Genomic DNA, 19,871 nt, shown 5'->3' on the forward strand with positions numbered 1-19,871 from the left:
GCAATCCCACTACCAGGCATATACCCTGAGAAAACCATAATTCAAAAAGAGTCACATACCACAATGTTCATTGCAGCTCTATTTACAATAGTCAGGACATGGAAGCAACCTAAGTGTCCATCGACAGATTAATGGATAAAGAAGATGTGGCACATATATACAATGGAATATTACTCAGCCACAAAAAGAAACCAAATTGAGTTATTTGTAGTGAGGTGGATGGCCGGAGAGTCTGTCATACAGAGTTAAGTAAGTCAGAAAGAGAAAAACAAATACTGTATGCTAACACATATATATGGAATCTAAAAAAAAAAAAAAAAAAAAAAAAGCTTCTGAAGAAACTAGGGGCAGGACAGGAATAAAGACACAGACATAGAGAATGGATTGAGGACACGGGGAGGGGGAAGGGTAAGCTGGGACGAAGTGAGAGAGTGGCATGGACTTATATATACTACCAAACGTAAAATAGCTGGCTAGTGGGAAGCAGCCGCATAGCACAGGGAGATCAGCTCGATGCTTTGTGACCAACTAGCGGGGTGGGATAGGGAGGGTCAGAGGGAGGCCCAAGAGGGAGGAGATATGGGGATATATGTATATGTATAGCTGATTCACTTTGTTATAAAGCAGAAACTAACACACCATTGTAAAGCAATTACACTCCAATAAAGATGTTAAAAAATATAAAATAAAATTTAGAAAAGTATATGTGGTAGTCAACTGCAAGGAAAAGAATTGCTAAACAGTACTTATACACTGAACGTGACTGGTATTACTCTCCTGTGGAATTCATTGTTGCTTTCTTACATGGCTTCCCTCAGTAACACTTGATAGGCTGAAAATGATAGGAAAAACATGTATGATTTGGCTTAACTTTCACGTGGCACTGGTAAAGTAGTTAAATTGGAAAGGTAAGAATAACAGAATTCTAGAGTGTTACTGAGAGCACACTGAAATTCCCTTAGCGGATATTTACTGAGTACCTATTACTTACCAAACACTATGTAGGATACTAGGGATTTAATAGTGACAAGATGGACAAGTTACTTCCTGCCAAGGAGTTTAAAGTTTAATGAAAGATACAAACAAACAACCAATAATAATACATTTTGATAAATGCTGTAATGAGTAGTTCTCAACTGGGGACAATTCTGCACCACCCCCCTCAGGGTCATTTGGCAGTGTCTGGAGATATCTTTGGTTATCAGAACTTGGGGGAGAGGGATGTGCTACTGGAATCTAGTGGGTAGAGACCAGAGATGCTGCTAAATATCCTATAGCATGGAGGACAATCTCTAAAACAAAGAATTATGTACATCAAAATGTCAACCATGCCAAGGTTGAGAAACCCTGCTCTAAAAGTACATAAGAGGTATATCAAATCTAGACATGGGAGATCATAGATTTTCTAGAGACAGTGGCATGAAGGATGAAGAAAATATCCAAGCAATGGTGTGGAGAAGAATTTGCATGGCATGTACAGAGACCCAGAGGCTAGAAAAAGCATGGCATAAACACAGGGATTAATAGCCATCACCATCACCACAACTACTTATTGAAGAAGTATTTTGTGCCAGAGTTTCTATAAGATAACAGATATAAATTTTAAAATACAGTCCTAATTAAAATCCTATGTGTCAGATATTATTTCCATTTCACAGATGAAGAAAAACTGAGGCACAGAGAACTAAATAACTTGCCCAAGGTCACACAGCTGGTGAATGGTGGAGCTGGAAGTTGAATCTAGGTCTTGCTAACTCTACTAAGACCATGCTCAACCTCTAAATTCTACTGCCTTTCCAAGCTGACAGGGGCTGAGTCTGTTGGAGGAGAGTAAAAAGTGACACTAAAGGGTTGAAAGGAAGCACATTAGGACAGACCTCATAAGCATGTGAAGTAGTTTGGAGATTACGCTGAAGGCAGTGGGAAACCACTGATGGATTTTAATCAGAGAGTCACATGATAAAATCTGCTTTGAAGAAAGATCACTTCTAGCTGCATTGTAGGGAATGGAGTGAAGGAAAAGAGACAAGGGATGTTATAATTCATGAATCCAGAGATGATAGTATCCTGAACAAGAAAGGTGACAGTGAGGAAAGAATTCAAGCAAACTTCAAGGATTAAAACTCTTATTTAGTGACTGGTTGGAAGCCAAAGGAGAGGATGACATCCAGTTCCCAATCAGGGCATGACAGTGGACAAAAGTGCCATTCAGCGAGTAGAGAACACAGCTGTTTTGATGAAGTGAATATAATGAATTTAGTTTGAGATCATAAAATTCACATCTAAATGGAAAGGGAAGAGGAACAGCCTGAAGATAATAGATAAAATGAGATATGAGAGGAGGTAGAAGAACTGGAGGCAGTTATGAGGACACTGAGTAGATTTAACTGAGATAGGGAGGAAGAGAAAAGGCTCTGGTCAGAGAGATCAGTTTTAGAGTTTGAGATCTCGTGGACCCTTCAGTTCACGTGGGAGTTACAGAAGAACATAGAAAATGTTAGAGTTAAGGAAAGCAAAGTGTGTCGGGACTAAGATGTTGCATATGTTAACAGTATGGATGTGGAAACCTTTCAGAATGATGAAAAGAGATAAAGTAGAGGGTGCTATGGACGGAATGTTTGTGCCTCTCCAGAAGTCACATGTAGAAATCTAACCCCCAATATGATGGAATTAGATGGTGGCCCTATGGGAGGTGATTAGGTCATGAAGGTGGAGCCCTCATGAATGGGATTAGTGCCCTTATAAAATAGACTTCAAAGAGTTCCCTTGCCCCTTCCACCATGTGAAGACACAGTGAGAAGAGAGCTGTTTATGAACCAGAAAGTGAGCTCTCACCAAACACCGAATCTGCTGGTGCCTTGATCTTGCACTTCCCAGAACTATGAGAATTAAATGTTTGTTGTTTAAGCCACCCTGTCTAAGGTGTCTTTGTTATAGCAGCCTGAAAGGACATAGACAAGGGGGAAAAGTGTCAGAGGCTAAAGCTCTTAAAAGGTGTCAAAGATCTTACAACTATTTTATAAACCCAAGTGATGGATGATTTTCTTTAAAAAAAAATATCAAATAGTGTCTTCCAGATTGAGAGTTTATATTGATTAAAATTAGGGAGAGGAGAATCAACGATGATTTCAAAGAGAAGTGGTAAACTAACTTCAAAGAGGAGTTAGTAGGTACGAAAGCAAAGGCCTGGAAACGGCAGTATGGGGTGATATGAATGCTGACCCCTCCATCACAGTCACATGAGATAAAATGAACAGCAAAGGGCTTCACTGGAGGTTTTGAGGGTCATAACATCAGCAAGGGACAGCTAGAGTCAGTCCAAAGGAAGACGTAAGAGTGTTTGAGGAAGTAAAATATGTTAGGGCATTTGGTCAGAATGAACATAAGTTTCAAAAGGCATGGGGCATTATGAGGGTCAAATGGTCTAGGAAGAGTTAAAGATGGTCTGGATAGAGATAAATGGGTAAGGCAATGACTGAGGAGAAGCTTAATATAAAGGTGATTAGCCCAATAGTTTAATAAAATAGTGATGCTACTATATGGCTTAGACCAATGTTATCTAAAGCATTTTTTGTGATAATGGAAATGTTCTATATCTGCACTGACCAATACAGTAATCACTAGCTACATGTGGCTACTAAGTACTTGAAGCGTGGCTAGTGTGTTTAGGGAAAATACATAGCAACTTTAATGGTTTAAGGTGTGGCCCCCAAACACAGAAATGAATCATCAGTAACCTCCTACTATTCAAAGTGCTTAGAACACTGCCTGATCACTAAGTGTTAACTATCACTGTCATTATCATTATCATTAAATGTGTTTGACTTAAGCACACAATGGATACAGACTCATAGCTAAAGATGCTATTAAATACACATATATTATTATTGTGGCATATCTGGATGTTCTCAAACTTTCCCAGGTATAGAGGAAAAACATCTGTCTTCACATACATGAGCATACACAAATGGGTGACTATGGGTGCTAATAGTTTCACTTCGCATTAAAAGTTATCGGCAAATAAAAAGATTAAGCATACAAGTCTCTCAAAGTACTGTATCACATCATAATACTATTCTTTCAATAGTGATACAGCAAGAGAATTTGCAGGGGAATAAGAATTCTCCAAAGAGCAAATTTGTTTACTTTAGAAAGTCAACATTAACAAACTGGTATTCACTTTGTGTGTTTGGAAAAAAACAGTTTAGCTATGGAGAATAACGAAACAAATACTCAGAAAAGAAAAAAAAAGGCAATTATGGCATGCCTTTATTTTATTAGACTTGCCTTGGTTTTCTCAAAGTTGGCCTCCTCAGTCATTTGCACAGCTTGTTTCACCTGCTCATAAGCACTTACTTCTCTTTGCTGCACCTCTGTCAAGCTGCTCCTCACGGAAACTAGTGCAGACATTAAGTCATCTCTTTCTCTGTCAGCACAAAAAGAACATTGAAAACAGCAAATGATCAAATGATCGTGTATTCATACGTCAGGAAGAAAAAAGCATTAATATGTATTAGAAGAAGAGCCAGGGCAGGCCAGCTCAGCACATATTCAAGTACACCCCAGAGAAAGACCCTCTGTCCTCACTTGGTGAGGGGCAGGCAGAGCAGCCAGAAAAGCCATGAGCATTCATGGCAGGACTGCATCCACATGGGATAATAACCAATTATGGAGAGGACTGGCACACTGAGGGCTGGAGAGGGAAGCCCAGAAAAGAGGAAATTAATTTAAAAATTAAAAAGGTGGGGGGCAGAAAAGGAGACAAAAGTAATAAAGTAGGGAAGGTGGGGATTGTACTTCAAAGCAGAAGTAACCATGGTAAGAAGGGACTACTGAAGTTTTGTTTACACTGCCAACTCCCCTCTCTACTAGAACAAACAAACTAGGACTAGAAATATGTCCTTTCCTTTTCATCTTCCTTCACAATCCTCTTTTTCACCCTTCTCTATGAATTAAAAACTTTCACCTACTTATGAACATATTTCTTCTTTCAATGGGTAGTACTGGTGAATCACTCAAGTGCCCTGGTTACACATATAATGCTCATTATTTTACAAAATCTTATCCTACAGGTTTTGATCCTTGCCTAGATCCATCCCTCCCTTAGCAATTTTCAGAAGTACCCTAGGCTAAGCTATTTCTTGGGGATAGAATTGAACTGAATGCCAAAATGCGTTGGCATGTAAAATAGCAAGGATCCAATCTTATGGATTAAATAAATCCATATAAAATTCTACATGGCCAGCCCAACACCAGGCCTGAGTGAGCCTCTCACAATGGGAAATTTTACATGATACATCAATGTGAGAATGAGAGGGCAGCTCTCCAAATTACCATCTTCCAAGGCAAAAGTTCTTTAACTGCTTAAAAATACCATGTGAATATTTTGATGAATATGATCAAGGAGTTTTTCAAACAAAGCAAGCAATGCAGCATTAACCCTGTAACATGCCATCATGATCCAGATGAAAGAGCAGCTGAGGCAGAAGATGAGGGAAGAAGCATGGGTGTCAGTTCTGGGATGAACTAACGAGCATGTAGTATTTAAGGAACCTAGTGCAACAATCAGAGCAAAAAGGAGAAAGTCCCTGAATAATCTTGGCCAATGTTTAAAATAAGGAAAAGGGAGAGTTGGGCTGATATCTACATGAGCTTCATCTTGAAATATGGAGTGCCTAAGAAGTGCCTTTAATTCTTAAGTTATTCCACAGTTGCTAGCAGTTTTAAGCTTTATTAAGCATTGCTAATAAGTATTATCACTGTTTTTAAAAAGAAAGTCTAGAAGGCTAACTACAACATTTCCTTCTTCCTCATTTCTGGGAAGTTGCTACCCATAGTCTTTCAAAGCCAGCTATACAGAAGATTGCCAATCACCCACCCCCAAGTCACAAGCTGGACTGAAGTCCCAGGATAATACAGTAGTAATCATTTCTCCTGTCTGAAAAGTACACTGAAGCTCCTCCAAGGCACTATGAGCTACAGAAAGGAATTTAATATAAAGCAGTTCCACCCTGATTCCCATTTGAAAGTATTTTGATCATTAAGAAAGAAAGAGCGGTTATTGTTGCTCTTACCTAGTTCATGACATAATGAGGTCTGAGTGGAAGGCAGAAATTAAAAAATACTATAAGGACTTCAAACCAACTTTTAAATTATATCCAATGTACTCAGCAGTCGTTAAGTATTCCCTCCAAAAAGTCCCAAGTGCCCTAACAAAACACCACAAACATATGGGTTGTCTGGTCTCCAAGTTGTGCCTGATCCTCTCCTTTTCAGCTGCCCAATGTTGTGTCACATAGTCAATAAATTACATGCTAAAAAATCAACAACATAGTTTAAAACTAGTGTTACAACGCTACATTTTGAATAGAGACCAGGAAACTCTTTTGATTTATCATATTTGGGATATAACTTTTTAAAAATCCATATTAGAGTCATGCAGGAAATACTATGATACAGTTCTTTGAGGGTTCAGGCTTCTAACTATGCTTCAAACTAGAAATCCAAACGTAAAAAGTTTTGGTCACTCTTCAAAGTCAGCATACACTCAGTATTCAGCATTCTGCATTACTAAACTGAAAGAAACTGAACACCAGCTTAGGTCATATAGACAAAGATTTTCATTTATAATAAAAGCAGAAACCTTCCATAGTATACTGTTATTAAGGTAGAACATGAACCAACGACATGCTGACAAAGCAGAAAACCGAACTGAGAAGGTTAACATTTATTTTAAGAGGCTAAGAGCTGAAATTTAGGATAGAGACAAAGAAATATATAACTGAGCAAGAATCTAATTCCTAAATGACTGCCAGACTTGGAATCAATGAAAACACTGTAGCTTCCTTTCAAAATATTTTTCTCATGACCTAAAAGGATAATATGAAATGCAATATAATAGGGGGAAAAAAAGTTTTTTATTTGTTGATTGGTTTTGTCAGACTACTTAGTTTATCTTAGACTATCCTCTTTATCTGCATGACTTTGAATATGTTTTTCCATTTTAAAATTAAATTTTCATTACTTTCTCCTTATAATAAATTAATTACCAATATGGTTAGGGACCTATTTAACACATACTTTCAATTTCAATGCCTTCTTCTACTTCTCCAGTGGTAATCACTGTTAAATATTGTGTGTTTATTCTTTCATATCTTTCTCTACGCATATGTATGAACCTGGAGAAAATATATAGTAAGGTTGTGAATGGACCTCTGAAGGAATACAAACAGTTTCATACCAGGTATGTCTTTCTCATCTTGTTTTATTTTTTCCTTCAACAACATATTTTGGAACTTGGTTCCACATTAGTACATATAGATCTACTTCAATCATTTTTTTTTGGCTGTGCATAAAATTTCATAGTTATCTCAACTGTAGTTTAGTTATTCTTCTTTGAAGAATATTTAGGTTGTTCACATCTAAAAGAAAAACCTCTCGTTTTCTTCTACACCCAGTTTCTGTACTCACAACACTTCTGATACCACATGCGTAGGTTTTCCACATACAGCACTTCTCTTAATTCTCAGTGGACACTAACTCAATTCTGACACTAACTGCCTGGAGTTGGTACAGACCCCACAGGTTAAGGCTCAATCCCACAAAACTGCCCTCCACTTTAGGTGCCAATTGCAAGTCCCAGGTATCTTGTATCTCTGACCAACTGGCCAGAAATCATGGGTTCCCATGACCCCTTCTAGGATTAAATACTTTGCTAGAACAGTTCACAGAACTCAGGTAAGTGTTTTCCTTACTATTTCCCCTTTATTATAAAAGACGCAACTCATGAACAGATAAACAGAAGAGATGCCTAGGGCAAGGTATGTGGAAAGGGGTGTGGACCTTCCATGCCCTGTCTGGGAGTGCCACCCTTTACTACCTCAATGTTTTGACCAATCCAGAAGCTCCCTAAACTCCATTGCTTAGGGTTTTTATAGAAGTTCCATAGGCATGCTTGATTAAATCATTGCCATTGGTGACTGGACTCCATCTCCAGCCCTTCCCCTTCCTAAAGGCTGGGGAGTAGGGACTGAAAATTCCAATCTTCTAATCATATGGATGGTTTCTGTGGCAACCAGCACTCCCATCCTTAGTGGGTTTCCAAAAGTCATCTACTTAACATAAACTCAGGAGTGGTTGAAATGGGCTTCTTAAGAATAACAACCTATTTCAGAAGCAGGGGACAAAACCCAAATATTAGTACAAAATATGTACCTATTACTTTTACCACTTAGAAAAATACAAGAGTTTTAGGAGCTCTATACAAGGAACAGGAGATGAAGACCAAAATACATATTTCTTATTAAATCACAATATCACGACACCATCACAAATAATGTTGCAAAAAGAGTTCCTACAAATGCCCCATTATGCACATACATACATTCTCTATGGTAGATTCTGAAATGTGTAACACATAATTTAAATATTAATGAATAGTGCTAAATTACCCTTCAAAGTAGTGTCAATTTATAGTTCCACCAGCAGGGTATGAAAATACACACTTATTCATAGCCTCATCATTCTTGACCCCTTTTTTAAATGTTCACCAATTTGATAGTTGGCATTTTCAAATGTATTTCCTTGAATAGTAACAGAATGAATACCTTTTAAAATAAGATAAAACTTGCAAAGAAGAACTAGATGAAGTGGAGATAAGCAGTCTCTAATAAAGAGTTCAAGGTAATGATCATAAACACGCACAATGAATTTGGGAGGAAAGTGGATGAACACAGGAAGATGTTTAACAAAAACTTAGAAAATACAAAAGGAATCAAACAGAGCTGAAGAATATATAACCGAAATTTAAAAATACACTAGAAGGAATCAATAGTAGGTTAGATAATACATAGGAAAAATCAGCAAACTGGAAGACAGAATAGTAGACACACACACACACACACACACAAGAGAAAGAAATACAAACAAGAAACTAAAAACAGTCATAAAATGAAAAAGGAAAATAGCAAAACAAGAAGGGACAGAAAAGAACTTCAAGAATAACCCCAAAACAATTAACAAAATGGCAATGAATACAGACTTATCACTAATTATTTTAAATGTAAATGGACTAAAGCCTCCAATCTAAAGACACAGAGTGGCTGAATGGATACAGAAACAACAGCTGTATATATGCTGCCTACAAGAAACTCACTTCAGATCTAAAGACACACACAGATTGAAAGTGAGAGGATGGAAAAAGATAATCCATGCAAATGAAAATCAAAACAAAGCTGGGGGCAGCAATACTTTTATCAGACAAAATAGACTTTAAAACAAAGAGTGTAACAAGAGACAAAGAAGGACATTACATAACGATCAAGGGATTGATCCAAGAAGATGATATAACAAGTATAAATATATATGCACCCAACATAGGAGCACCTAAATACATAAAGCAAATATTAACAACCATAAAGGGAGCTACTGACACAATAATAGAAGTGGACCTTAATATCCCACTTAAATCAATGGACAGATCATCCAAACAGAAAAATCAATAAGGGAACACTGTCCTTATATGATACATTAGACCAAATAACTTAATAGATATATGTGGAACATTTCATCCAAAACCAGCAGATTATACATTCTCTCCATTCTCCAAGAAAGATCGCATGCTAGGACATGAAACAGCCTCAGTAAATTAAAAAAAATTGAAATCATATCAAGCATCTTTTCTGACCTTGAAATCACCTATGAGAAAAAAAAAAACTACAAAAACCACAAATACATGGAGTATAAACAATATGCTAAAAACAACCAATGGGCCACTGAAGATATCAAAGAAGAAATAAAAAATACCTGTAGATAAATGAAAATGAAAACACAATGATCCAAAATCTATGGGATGCAGCAAAAGCAATTCTAAGAGGGAAGTTTATAGAGATACAAGCCTACTTCAGGAAACAAGAAAAATCTCAAATAAATAACCTAACCTTACACCTAAAGGTAGTAGAAAAAGAAGAACAAACAAAACCCAAAGTTAGCTGAAGGATAGAAATCATGAAGATCAGAGTGGAAATAAACGAAATAGAGACTAAAACAACAATAGAAAAGATGAACGAGAAGTTACAACCAACACCACAGAAACTCAAAGGATCATAAGAGATTATTATGAACAATATTATGCCAATAAAATGAACAACCCAGAAGAAATGGACAAATTCCCAGAAATGTACAATCTCCCAATACTGAACCAGAAAGAAATAGAACATATGAGTAGACCAATTACTCATAATGAAATTGAATTAGTAATTTAAAAAATCTCCCAACAAACCAAAGTCTAGGACCAGGTGGCTTCACAGGTGAATTCTACCAAATGTTCAGAGAAGAGTTAATACCTATCCTTCTCAAATTATTCCAAAAAAACTGCAGAGGAAGGAACTCTTCCAAGCCCATTTTATGAGGCCAGCATCACCCTGACACCAAAACCAGACTGAAGAACCTAGATGGAAATTAAATATCCTCAGCAAAATACTAGCAAACCAAATCCAACAATACATTAAAAGGATCATACACCATGATCAAATGGGATTTATCCTAGGAATGAAGGATTTTTCAATATCTGCAAATCAATCAGTGTGATACACCACATTAACAAACTGAAGAATAAAAACCATATGATCATCTCAGTAGATGCAGAAAAAGCTTTCTGACAAAATTCAACATTCATTTATAATAAAACCTCTCCAGAAAATATGTTTAGAGGGAACATACCTCAACATAATAAGGGCCATATATGATAAGCCCACAGCTAACATCACAATCAACAGTGAAAAGCAGAAAGCATTTCCTCTAAGATCAGGAATAAGACAAGGATTCCCACTCTCACCACTTTTTGGAGGGGGGGCGGGCGGGGGGAGCAGAGAAAGGTTTATTGCAGGGGCGTGCAAGGAAAATGGGGGACTGATCCCCCCAGAAACCCTAACTCCCTGAACGGTTTCAGCAAAATATTTTTAAGGGCAAGCTGAGGGAGGGGTGAGGTTGGTTGTTGCAAACTTCTTGGTGCAGGAATCAAACTTCTTTGGTGCAGGACAAACTTCTTCGTCCATGAAGGTTAGGTCACAATGTTCCTGTAAACCTCCAACAAAACAACTGTTACTCTCTGTTCTGCAACTTTTTATCTCTATATGAATGGAAAAGTGTTATACTCTTAAAGGTCAGAGCCTTGAGAATGGGCTATCCTGTATATTTCAGGCTATAGGCAACATTCTTAACTTGAAGCAAAAGCCATAGAATACAAAGGTTAAAGTAAAAGAAACAGATTTTATATGGAGTCAGATTTGTTCTTCCCTATCACAGTATCAGACTCAAGGACACCACCAGCTATTCTCAAAACAGTATCTGCTGGCAGCTGCCACCTGCAACCTGATGGTCTCAAGGTCCCTCCTTGTAACTAAGCAATCATTTCAAGCCCCAGCCAATCATTGCTTAACAGGCACCCTTACTTCTTCTTCTTTTTTTAAAAAAATAAATTTATTTATTTATTTATTTTGGCTGCGTTGGTTTTGTTTTTTAACATTTTTATTGGAGTATAATTGCTTTACAATGGTTAGCATTGGTTTACAAATGTTAGTTTCTGCTTTATAACAAAGTGAATCAGTTATACATATACATATATCCCCATATCTCTTCCCTCTTGCATCTCCCTCCCAGCTGGTCACAAAGCACTGAGCTGATCTCCCTGTGCTATTTGACTGCTTCCTACGAGCTATCTATTTTACATTTGGTAATGTATATATGTCCAGGCCACTCTCTCACTTTGTCCCAGCTTACCCTTCCTACTCCCCATGCCCTCAAGTCCACTCTCTAGTAGGTCTGCGTCTTTATTCCCGTCTTGCCCCTGGGTTCCTCATGACCTTTTTTTTTTTTTTCTTAGATTCCATATATATGTGTTAACATATGGTATTTGTTTTTCTCTTTCTGACTTACCTCACTCTGTATGACAGACTCTAGGTCCATCCACCTCACTACAAATAACTCAAGTTCATTTCTTTTTATGGCTGAGTAATATTCTATTGTATATATGTGCCACATCTTCTTTATCCATTCATCTGTCAATGCACACTTACATTGCTTCCAAGTCCTGGCTATTGTAAACAGAGCTGCAATGAACATTGTGGTACATGACTCTTTTTGGATTATGGTTTTCTCAGTGTATATGCCCAGTAGTGGGATTGCTGGGTCATATGGTAATTCTATTTTTAGTTTTTTAAGGAACCTCCATACTGTTCTCCATAGTGGCTGTATCAATTTACATTCCCACCAGCAGTGTATGAAGGTTCCCTTTTATCCACACCCTCTCCAGCATTTATTGTTTGTAGATTTTTTGAAGATGGCCATTCTGACCGGTGTGAGATGATACTTGCAGCTCCACTTATTCTACACAGTCAACTTATTTAATTTTGACGCTCACCACTTTTATTCGACATAGTATTGGAAGTCCTAGCTACAGCAATCAGACAAGAAATAAAAGGAATCCAAATTGGAAAGGAAGAAGTAAAACTGTCATTGTTTGCAGATGACATGATACTATATGTAAAAAATCCCCAAGATGCCATCAAAAAAATAATAGCCTTCAATGAATCCAGTAAAGTTCTAGGATACAAAATTAATATACAGAAATCTGCTGAATTTCTATACATTAACAATAAACTATCAGAAAGAGCATTTAATAAAACAATCCAATTTCCCATCACATTAAAAAGAATAAAATACCTAGAAATAAATCTAACTAAGGAGGTAAAAGACCTATAATTGGACAGCTATAAAATACTAATGAAAGAAATTGAAGACAGCAGAACAAATGGAAAGATATCCCCTGTTCATGGATTGAAGGAATTAATATTGTTAAAATGGCCATAGTACCCAAGGTAATCTACAGATTCAATGCAATCCCTATCAAGATACCAATGGCATTTTTCACAGAACCAGAGAAAATAATTCTAAAATATGTTTGGAAACAAAAGACCCTGAATAGCCAAAACAATGTTGAAAAAGAAGAACAGATATGAAGGTATCACACTCCCTGATTTCAAACTATACTACAAAGCTACAGTAATCAAAACAATATGGTACTGGCACAAAAATGGACACATAGACCAATGGAACAGAACAGAGAGCCCAGAAATAAACCCATGCTTACGTGGTCAATTAATCTATGACAAAGTAGGCAAGAACATACAATGAAGAAAAGACAGCCTCTTCAGTGAATGGTGTTAGTAAACCTTGACAGCTACATGCAAAAGAGTCAAATTGGACTACTTTTTCACACCATAAACACATATAAACTAAAAATGGATTAAAGAATTAAATGTAAGACCTGCAACTATAAAACTCCTAGAAGAAAACATAGCCAGTATGCTCTTTGACATTGGTCTTAGCAATATTTTTTTGATATATCTCCTCACAAGGGAAACAAAACAAAAATAAACAAGTGTGACTACATCAAACTAAAATGCTTTTACACAGTGAAGGAAACTATCAACAAAATGAAAAGGCAGCCTTCTGAATGGGAGAAGATATTGGCAAACTATGTACCTGAAAAGAGGTTAATATCCAAACGACATATCTGATAAGGGGTAAATATCCAAAGAACTCATGCAACTCAACATAAAAAAATAGCCTGATTAAAAACTGAGCAGAGGACCTGAATAGACATTTTTCCAAAGAACTCAAATAGATGGCCAATAGCCACATGATAAGATGCTCAGCAACACTAATCATCAGGAAAATGCACAATTAGATAGCACTTCATACCTGTCAGAATGGTTATCATCAAAATGACAACAAATAACAAGTGTTGGCAAAGATGTGGAAAAAAGGCAACTCTAGAGCACTGTTGTTGGAAATGTAAATTAGTAAGCCATTAGGTAAAACAGTACAGAAGTTCCTCAAAAAATTAAAAGTAGAACTACCATAGGATCCAGCAATTTCACTTCTGGGTATTTTTCAGAGGAAAACAAAAACAGAAACTCAAAAGGATGTATGCACCCCTATGTTCATTGCAGTCTTATTTCCAATAGCCATGATATAGAAGCAACCTACATGTCCATCAACAGATGAATGGATTAAAGAGTATGTGATGTATGTGTGTATATACACATACATAAACAATGAAATATTATTCAGCCATACAAAGGAATAAAATCTTGCCATCTGCAACAATATGGATGGACTTAGAGGGTATTATGCTAACTAAAATAAGTCACACAGAGAAAGACAAATACCATATGATTTCACTTATGTGTGGAACCTGAAAAACAAAACAAAACAAATGAACAAACATAACAGAATAGAAACAGACTCATAGATACAGAGAACGAACAGGTGGTTGCCTGAGAGGAGGGGTTTGGAAGGATGAGTAAAACAGGTGAGAATAAGCACTACAAACTTCTAGTTACAAAATAAATAAGTCAAAAGGATGAAATGTACAGCATGGGGAGTATAGTTAATAATATTGTAATAATTTTGCATGGTGACAGATATTACTAGACTTGTTGTGGTGATCATTTTGCAAATGTATAGAATTACCAAATCACTATGTTGTACACCTGGAACTAACATAGTATTGTGGGTCAATTACACTTCAATTAAAAAAAAAAGAATGAGTACTTCCTCGTGTATTATCTTCCTCTTTTATTGCTTACCAGTTCCTAATCTATATCCATTTTGCAACTGGGCAGTTTTTCTTTTCTGTTTCTTTCAAAGGAAATTATTTATACATTGTACCAAAATTTTTGTTATATAAAATGTTAATATTTTCCCATCTTTTTAGTTTGTAATATTGTATCATAAGGATGTTTTGTTTTAATGGAGTCAAGTTTTTTTTTTTCCTTTATGACTCTCACTTCCCTCGTCATGCTCAGAACTTTAATTAGCCCAAGGCCATAAAGATATTTTTCTATATTTTCTTCTAATACTTTTGTAGTCTAGAATCATATCTAGGTCTTTAAACCATCTTGAATTTACTTTTGTGAAGTATGATTCCGTTCTTTTTTTCAAATATAAACAAGCAAATTTTTAACTTCTCTGAGCCTCAGTTTCCTTAGTTGTAAAATGAGGGTAATGTATTTACCTCACCAATGCTTTACTAAGATTAAAAGAGATTATGTTTTTAAATTATCTGGCACAGTCCTTGGCATATAAGAAATGTTTACCACACGTTACTTGTATCTGAAAATATATTTAACATACTTAATAAATTGTCATTATGTTAAATATATATGTTAATAATATATTTAAGAATTAATAGAATATTTAACAAAAAGCAGGACTACCACTGTAGATCATGAAAACTACCACTGGAGAAATTCAGTTTTTATACAACAGACAATAGGTTAGTCATATGTAGAAACCATGGCTACCAGACATTTTGACTGCTTCTAAAGTATGCGAGGTACAGAAGGGTTTTATTATTTATAGAGAATTTACAATATGGCAGGAACTGTTTTAAGCACTATATAGGTATTCTTTCAATGTCCCCTCAAATATAACACTATTAGGTACTTTTATCTCCATTTTCAAATGGGGGAATTGAGGCATGAGAAATTAAGTAATTTTTGTGAGGTTACATAGTAAGTTATCAGTAGAACCAAAGTATGGACCCAGGCAGATTCACTCAAAAGCTAGTGCTCTAGTCACAAGGCTAAGCTGCATCTATAATCCCAAAAGGTAGGTATTATTCCCCCAAACAAAAGAAGACTCCAAACTTAGGGAAGTAAAGTCATTTGTCCAAAGTTCAAAACCAACTTTATTGACCAAGTCTTTCGACTCCTGACACCAGTTCCAATTAGACGATCTCTGACGTTAAGCAATAAATACCAAAATGCCTGTAGGCCAGGTACTCTGCTAGAAGCCAGGGATACAGAAATAAACAAAACACAGTTGCTGTCTGCAAGTATACACAATATATTATAAAGTTACAGGAGGAAGGACCTTAAATCAATTGAGGACAAAATGGGGTGAGGCTGGTGAGAGAATACTTCTAAGAGGAAGTGATGTTTGAATTATTTAAATGAACCCAACAGACAGAGAGAGGTGACCTTGAGCTTAGAGAAAAGCAGAAGGCATGTGAGAGAGAACACCCTCTATAAATCATCATTGGATGGTATATTAAATAATAATTCTCAACTTCTACAGAATATAATTTTCATAGGAAAGGGCTTCCTCTGGAATACTGAAAACAAAACAAAAAAGATGTACACAGAAAACTGTAGTATTTCAGCCTAGATGAAAACTTTGACTCCATAAAAGCTCATTTGTAATTTGTCCTTAGTCGATCCTCAAATACTAATAATGGGATATAGTGGGCCCTTCTTCCAGTGTACTCATAATATTCTTCATAACAGTCACATGATAAAAACTTGATAAAAACTCACTTTACCTATACTACAGCAGGGATATCCAAAATAAGGCAAAATCAAAAGAATTCCTCTCAAACTCAGTTTTGTTATGAATAGTGCTGGATTTGCAATTATAGAGTTATAGAAATGAACAGAATTATAAAGCTTATCTACTTCAATTCTCTCATTTCAGATGAGACTGAAACCAAGAAAGATAAAATTATTTGTCCAAAATGACATGGCTATACACAGTTGGCAGAACCCACATAGTCTGTCTTTAAGAAAGCTACAATGAAGGGACCTTTTAAAATCCATTTTATTTGAAGCTTAACATGCGATTTAGCATGGGGATAAAAAACTACTGTGCCCATTTAAAGACATGAGTTTCCATGTTGCCAAAGACTCCACATAGAGAAACATACTTACTTAGACAGTCTTTCAATGGTCTGCATGTGAACATTATTATGGGTTTGGGAAAGCACAGCTTCATGCTGAGCACATTTCAAACAAAGACCACCAACACGGTTAGAAATATTAGCAGCAAGAAGAGACTCTTTATGCTTTAGTCGCTCTTTAAGATCTTCACAATTTTTCTGATATTCAACTAGGTCTTTCCTAAAAAGAAGGGAAAAAAGTTCCAGCAAATGGCCAGGTAAAAGTATACTACTTCTAAATGTATCATCATAGTAATAACTACTATCATTTATTGGTGCTTACCTTATTAGGTGCTTTACATACAGTACCTTATTAGTTCTTACCACAGCCCTAAAATGTAGGTGTGATTATCTTAATTGACACTTTGAATAAAATGAGCCTTGAAAATATTAAATTTCAAGTTGTTTTAGGATTTTAACAGATTAGTCTGCCTCTGATACTGGCTTTTTTTTCACAGGATCCTATCTCCACACAAAAAAATAAAACTCCAAACACAAATCCTAAATAGTTTCTCTTAATAAAGGGGTGGAGCAACATAACACAATATCCTTGAATTGAGGGAAATACCCTATTTCAAATGTTCACCCCTTAAAATTTGTAAAGACAACCTTAAAAGATCACATAAAGAAAATGGATTTTATGTATGAGTAATTTATTACTGTTCATTTTTCTTCGGTAAAAAAAAAAGAAAATTATCCATAGAGACACAGATGTAGAGAACAAACGTATGGACACCAAGGGAGGAAAGCAGTGGGTGGGGGAGCAGTGGTGGTGGTGGGATGAATTGGGAGATTGGGATTGACATATATACACTAATATGTATAAAATAGATAATAAGAACCAGCTGTATAAAAAAATAAATAAAATAAAATTCAAAAAACATTATCTAATCTACAAAGAACTGCTTCAAAAGAGAGTGGGCTACAGAAAGAAGTTAGAACTTGCCAGACATAAGATTTCATAAGTAGCAGCTATTAGCTGGAAATATGCAACTTGGTAAAGAAAGGGCTGAGGAACTGTGTGTGTGTGCTCTTTGTTTGTTTCAATGGGATAGCTCTTGGATGAGGTTTTTCTCCAAGTTGACTTGTCAAGGATTAAAAGACCAGTATATGGGTTGTATTTTCCTCCCCCTGCCCAAAAAAGCTTTGGTAAAGTCAACTTGGGTAACTGAGCTTCCTTGCATACACATCCCTTTCATGTTGTATTTTTTTAAAACTTCCTAACTTAAAAAGGAAAAAGTTGTTCTTAAATTCTTAGACTGCTGAAGGCAGGCACTTTATCTCTGGCTCAGACTACTCTCTGCTGTTTCTATTAAATTCAGAGATTTATAGCCATTCTAATTTGTTCACTGTCACAAAGGAGAAGCCAATAATCAAGACACCTGGCTGTCACATACTACCTCGACTCTTGGGATTTAGGGGGCTTTGAGACAGCCTGGGAGAGGTGGGAAAGATCTACAGGAAATCTAAGGGTTAAAAAAAGCTAATCTAATGACACGCTGAAGCAGAAAAATAGGAGCTGTTGATGTCCTATTCCCAAGATGATATCTACAACATAATAAGTTTTCTTTCTACTTATCATGTAGAAAAAGTCTGACTTTCAAAGGCTTAAAAAGAACTTTAGAAGTACATTCCAAAGTCAGAGTCTCCATTACTATTTCTGTCAGGTTCAAATTCAAAACACTCAAGTAGATTCAGTTACATGAAATGGCAAAAAGAAAATTAAAAACAAATAGGTAACATAAAACCAGAGTTTATAAGAGTAGTGATTTTATTTCTTTCTTTAAGAAAATGCTTCTTTAAATAATCTTAAATTATACTAAAAGAAAATGAGGAAACAGAAGAATGCAGGAAACAAAGTCTGGTCCATTGCAAAGTGACGTTTTAATGTAATTAAAGATTGCATAGTTGAATTGTGAATGAGACAAAATAAGTCACATTCCCAAAAATATAATGACCTAGAAATATATCACTTTAAAAACTGAAGAACCAAAACACAATAGAAATCAACATATAGCAAATCAAGAAACCAAAAATTAGATCACCTTTTAAAAGTTTAGGTTTCTTCATGAAAGCTCTAGTAAAGATCTCTAGAGAAATCCTCAACCTTATGAGGCATGAAAAGCATAAGAGTATATTAAAATAAATGAATAATAACATTTGCAACAAAAGCCATGAGTTCTGGTTCTTAGTATTACTCTAGTTATGTCTCTAGACAATGTACAGCCTGGAAGATGTTAAATTTTATTTCAAATTGGACTTATTAAAATAAAATTATAAAAATATTTTAAAGGTTATTCCACTTGAAAATATTTCATTACCACTATTTCAATTAACCTTTAATTTAAAAAAATTAACTCCTATCTTTTCCTACTCATAATATATAACAAAGCACTAATGGTTAATCTATAATATATAGGTTTTATTGAGATTTTTGATAACATATGAAAAAGTACATGAAAATTCATATATACTCAAATTCACCATGTATACAAATACTCAAACTATTATATTATTGTTGCAATTTAAAAATTAGACGAAGACTACCTACAGAGGAAAAAAATACTTGCTTGTAATTTGAAAATTAAAGTGCTTTATTTATACTATTTTATTTTAAAAACATAATTTCCATAAGAGCAGCTTCTGATTCTTTTTTCTATGGGAAAACACAAATATTTTACAACTGATGAAGGGATAAAATTTATAACTTAGCTCACAGTTCTTTGAAATGGGATTTGAAAAAGGACTTCACAAATCCCCTTATCCTTTACCATTCTTAGCAAATTTCATATATTGCATATAAAATATCATCAAGTAATTCCTATACTGACTAAAACTGGCATTTCAGCAAACATTCAAACATATTTTTAAGATCATTATGGTTTTGCCAATAACTTTAAATAGATGATAATACTTTACCTCAAAAACATCAATTGAGATTCCAGGATTTTACTCTTTTCCTCATAAGTAAGTTTTAGTCTCTCCTTTAGAAAAGAAAAAAAAAAGTATATTTCTCCATGCCCTGTGTTTTATAAGCAAATTTTAATTATTAATATTAAATTCATTTCTTTTTACCCAAGAGGAAAATCAT

At 35.5% G+C, this 19,871-nt stretch overlaps 1 protein-coding gene across 5 annotated transcripts in view; it reads right to left on the reverse strand.

The window, feature by feature from the left end:
- The window catches only part of SDCCAG8 (SHH signaling and ciliogenesis regulator SDCCAG8), a 261,720-nt gene that overhangs the window by 194,358 nt on the left and 47,491 nt on the right, over positions 1-19,871 (reverse strand). For all 5 annotated transcript variants that reach the window (XR_009565641.1, XM_030868562.2, XM_030868561.2 and 2 more), the window contains 3 exons: positions 19,700-19,764; positions 16,773-16,961; positions 4,288-4,426 (listed from right to left, as the gene is read on the reverse strand). Coding sequence is in view for 4 of the 5 variants with exons in the window: in XM_030868562.2 (XP_030724422.2) it covers positions 4,288-4,426; positions 16,773-16,961; positions 19,700-19,764 (393 nt within the window). In the remaining variant the exon portion in view is untranslated. The remainder of the gene's footprint in view (positions 1-4,287; positions 4,427-16,772; positions 16,962-19,699; positions 19,765-19,871) is intronic.

This window comes from Globicephala melas, chromosome 1 (assembly GCF_963455315.2).
Source record: "Globicephala melas chromosome 1, mGloMel1.2, whole genome shotgun sequence".
Lineage (NCBI taxonomy): Eukaryota > Metazoa > Chordata > Mammalia > Artiodactyla > Delphinidae > Globicephala > Globicephala melas.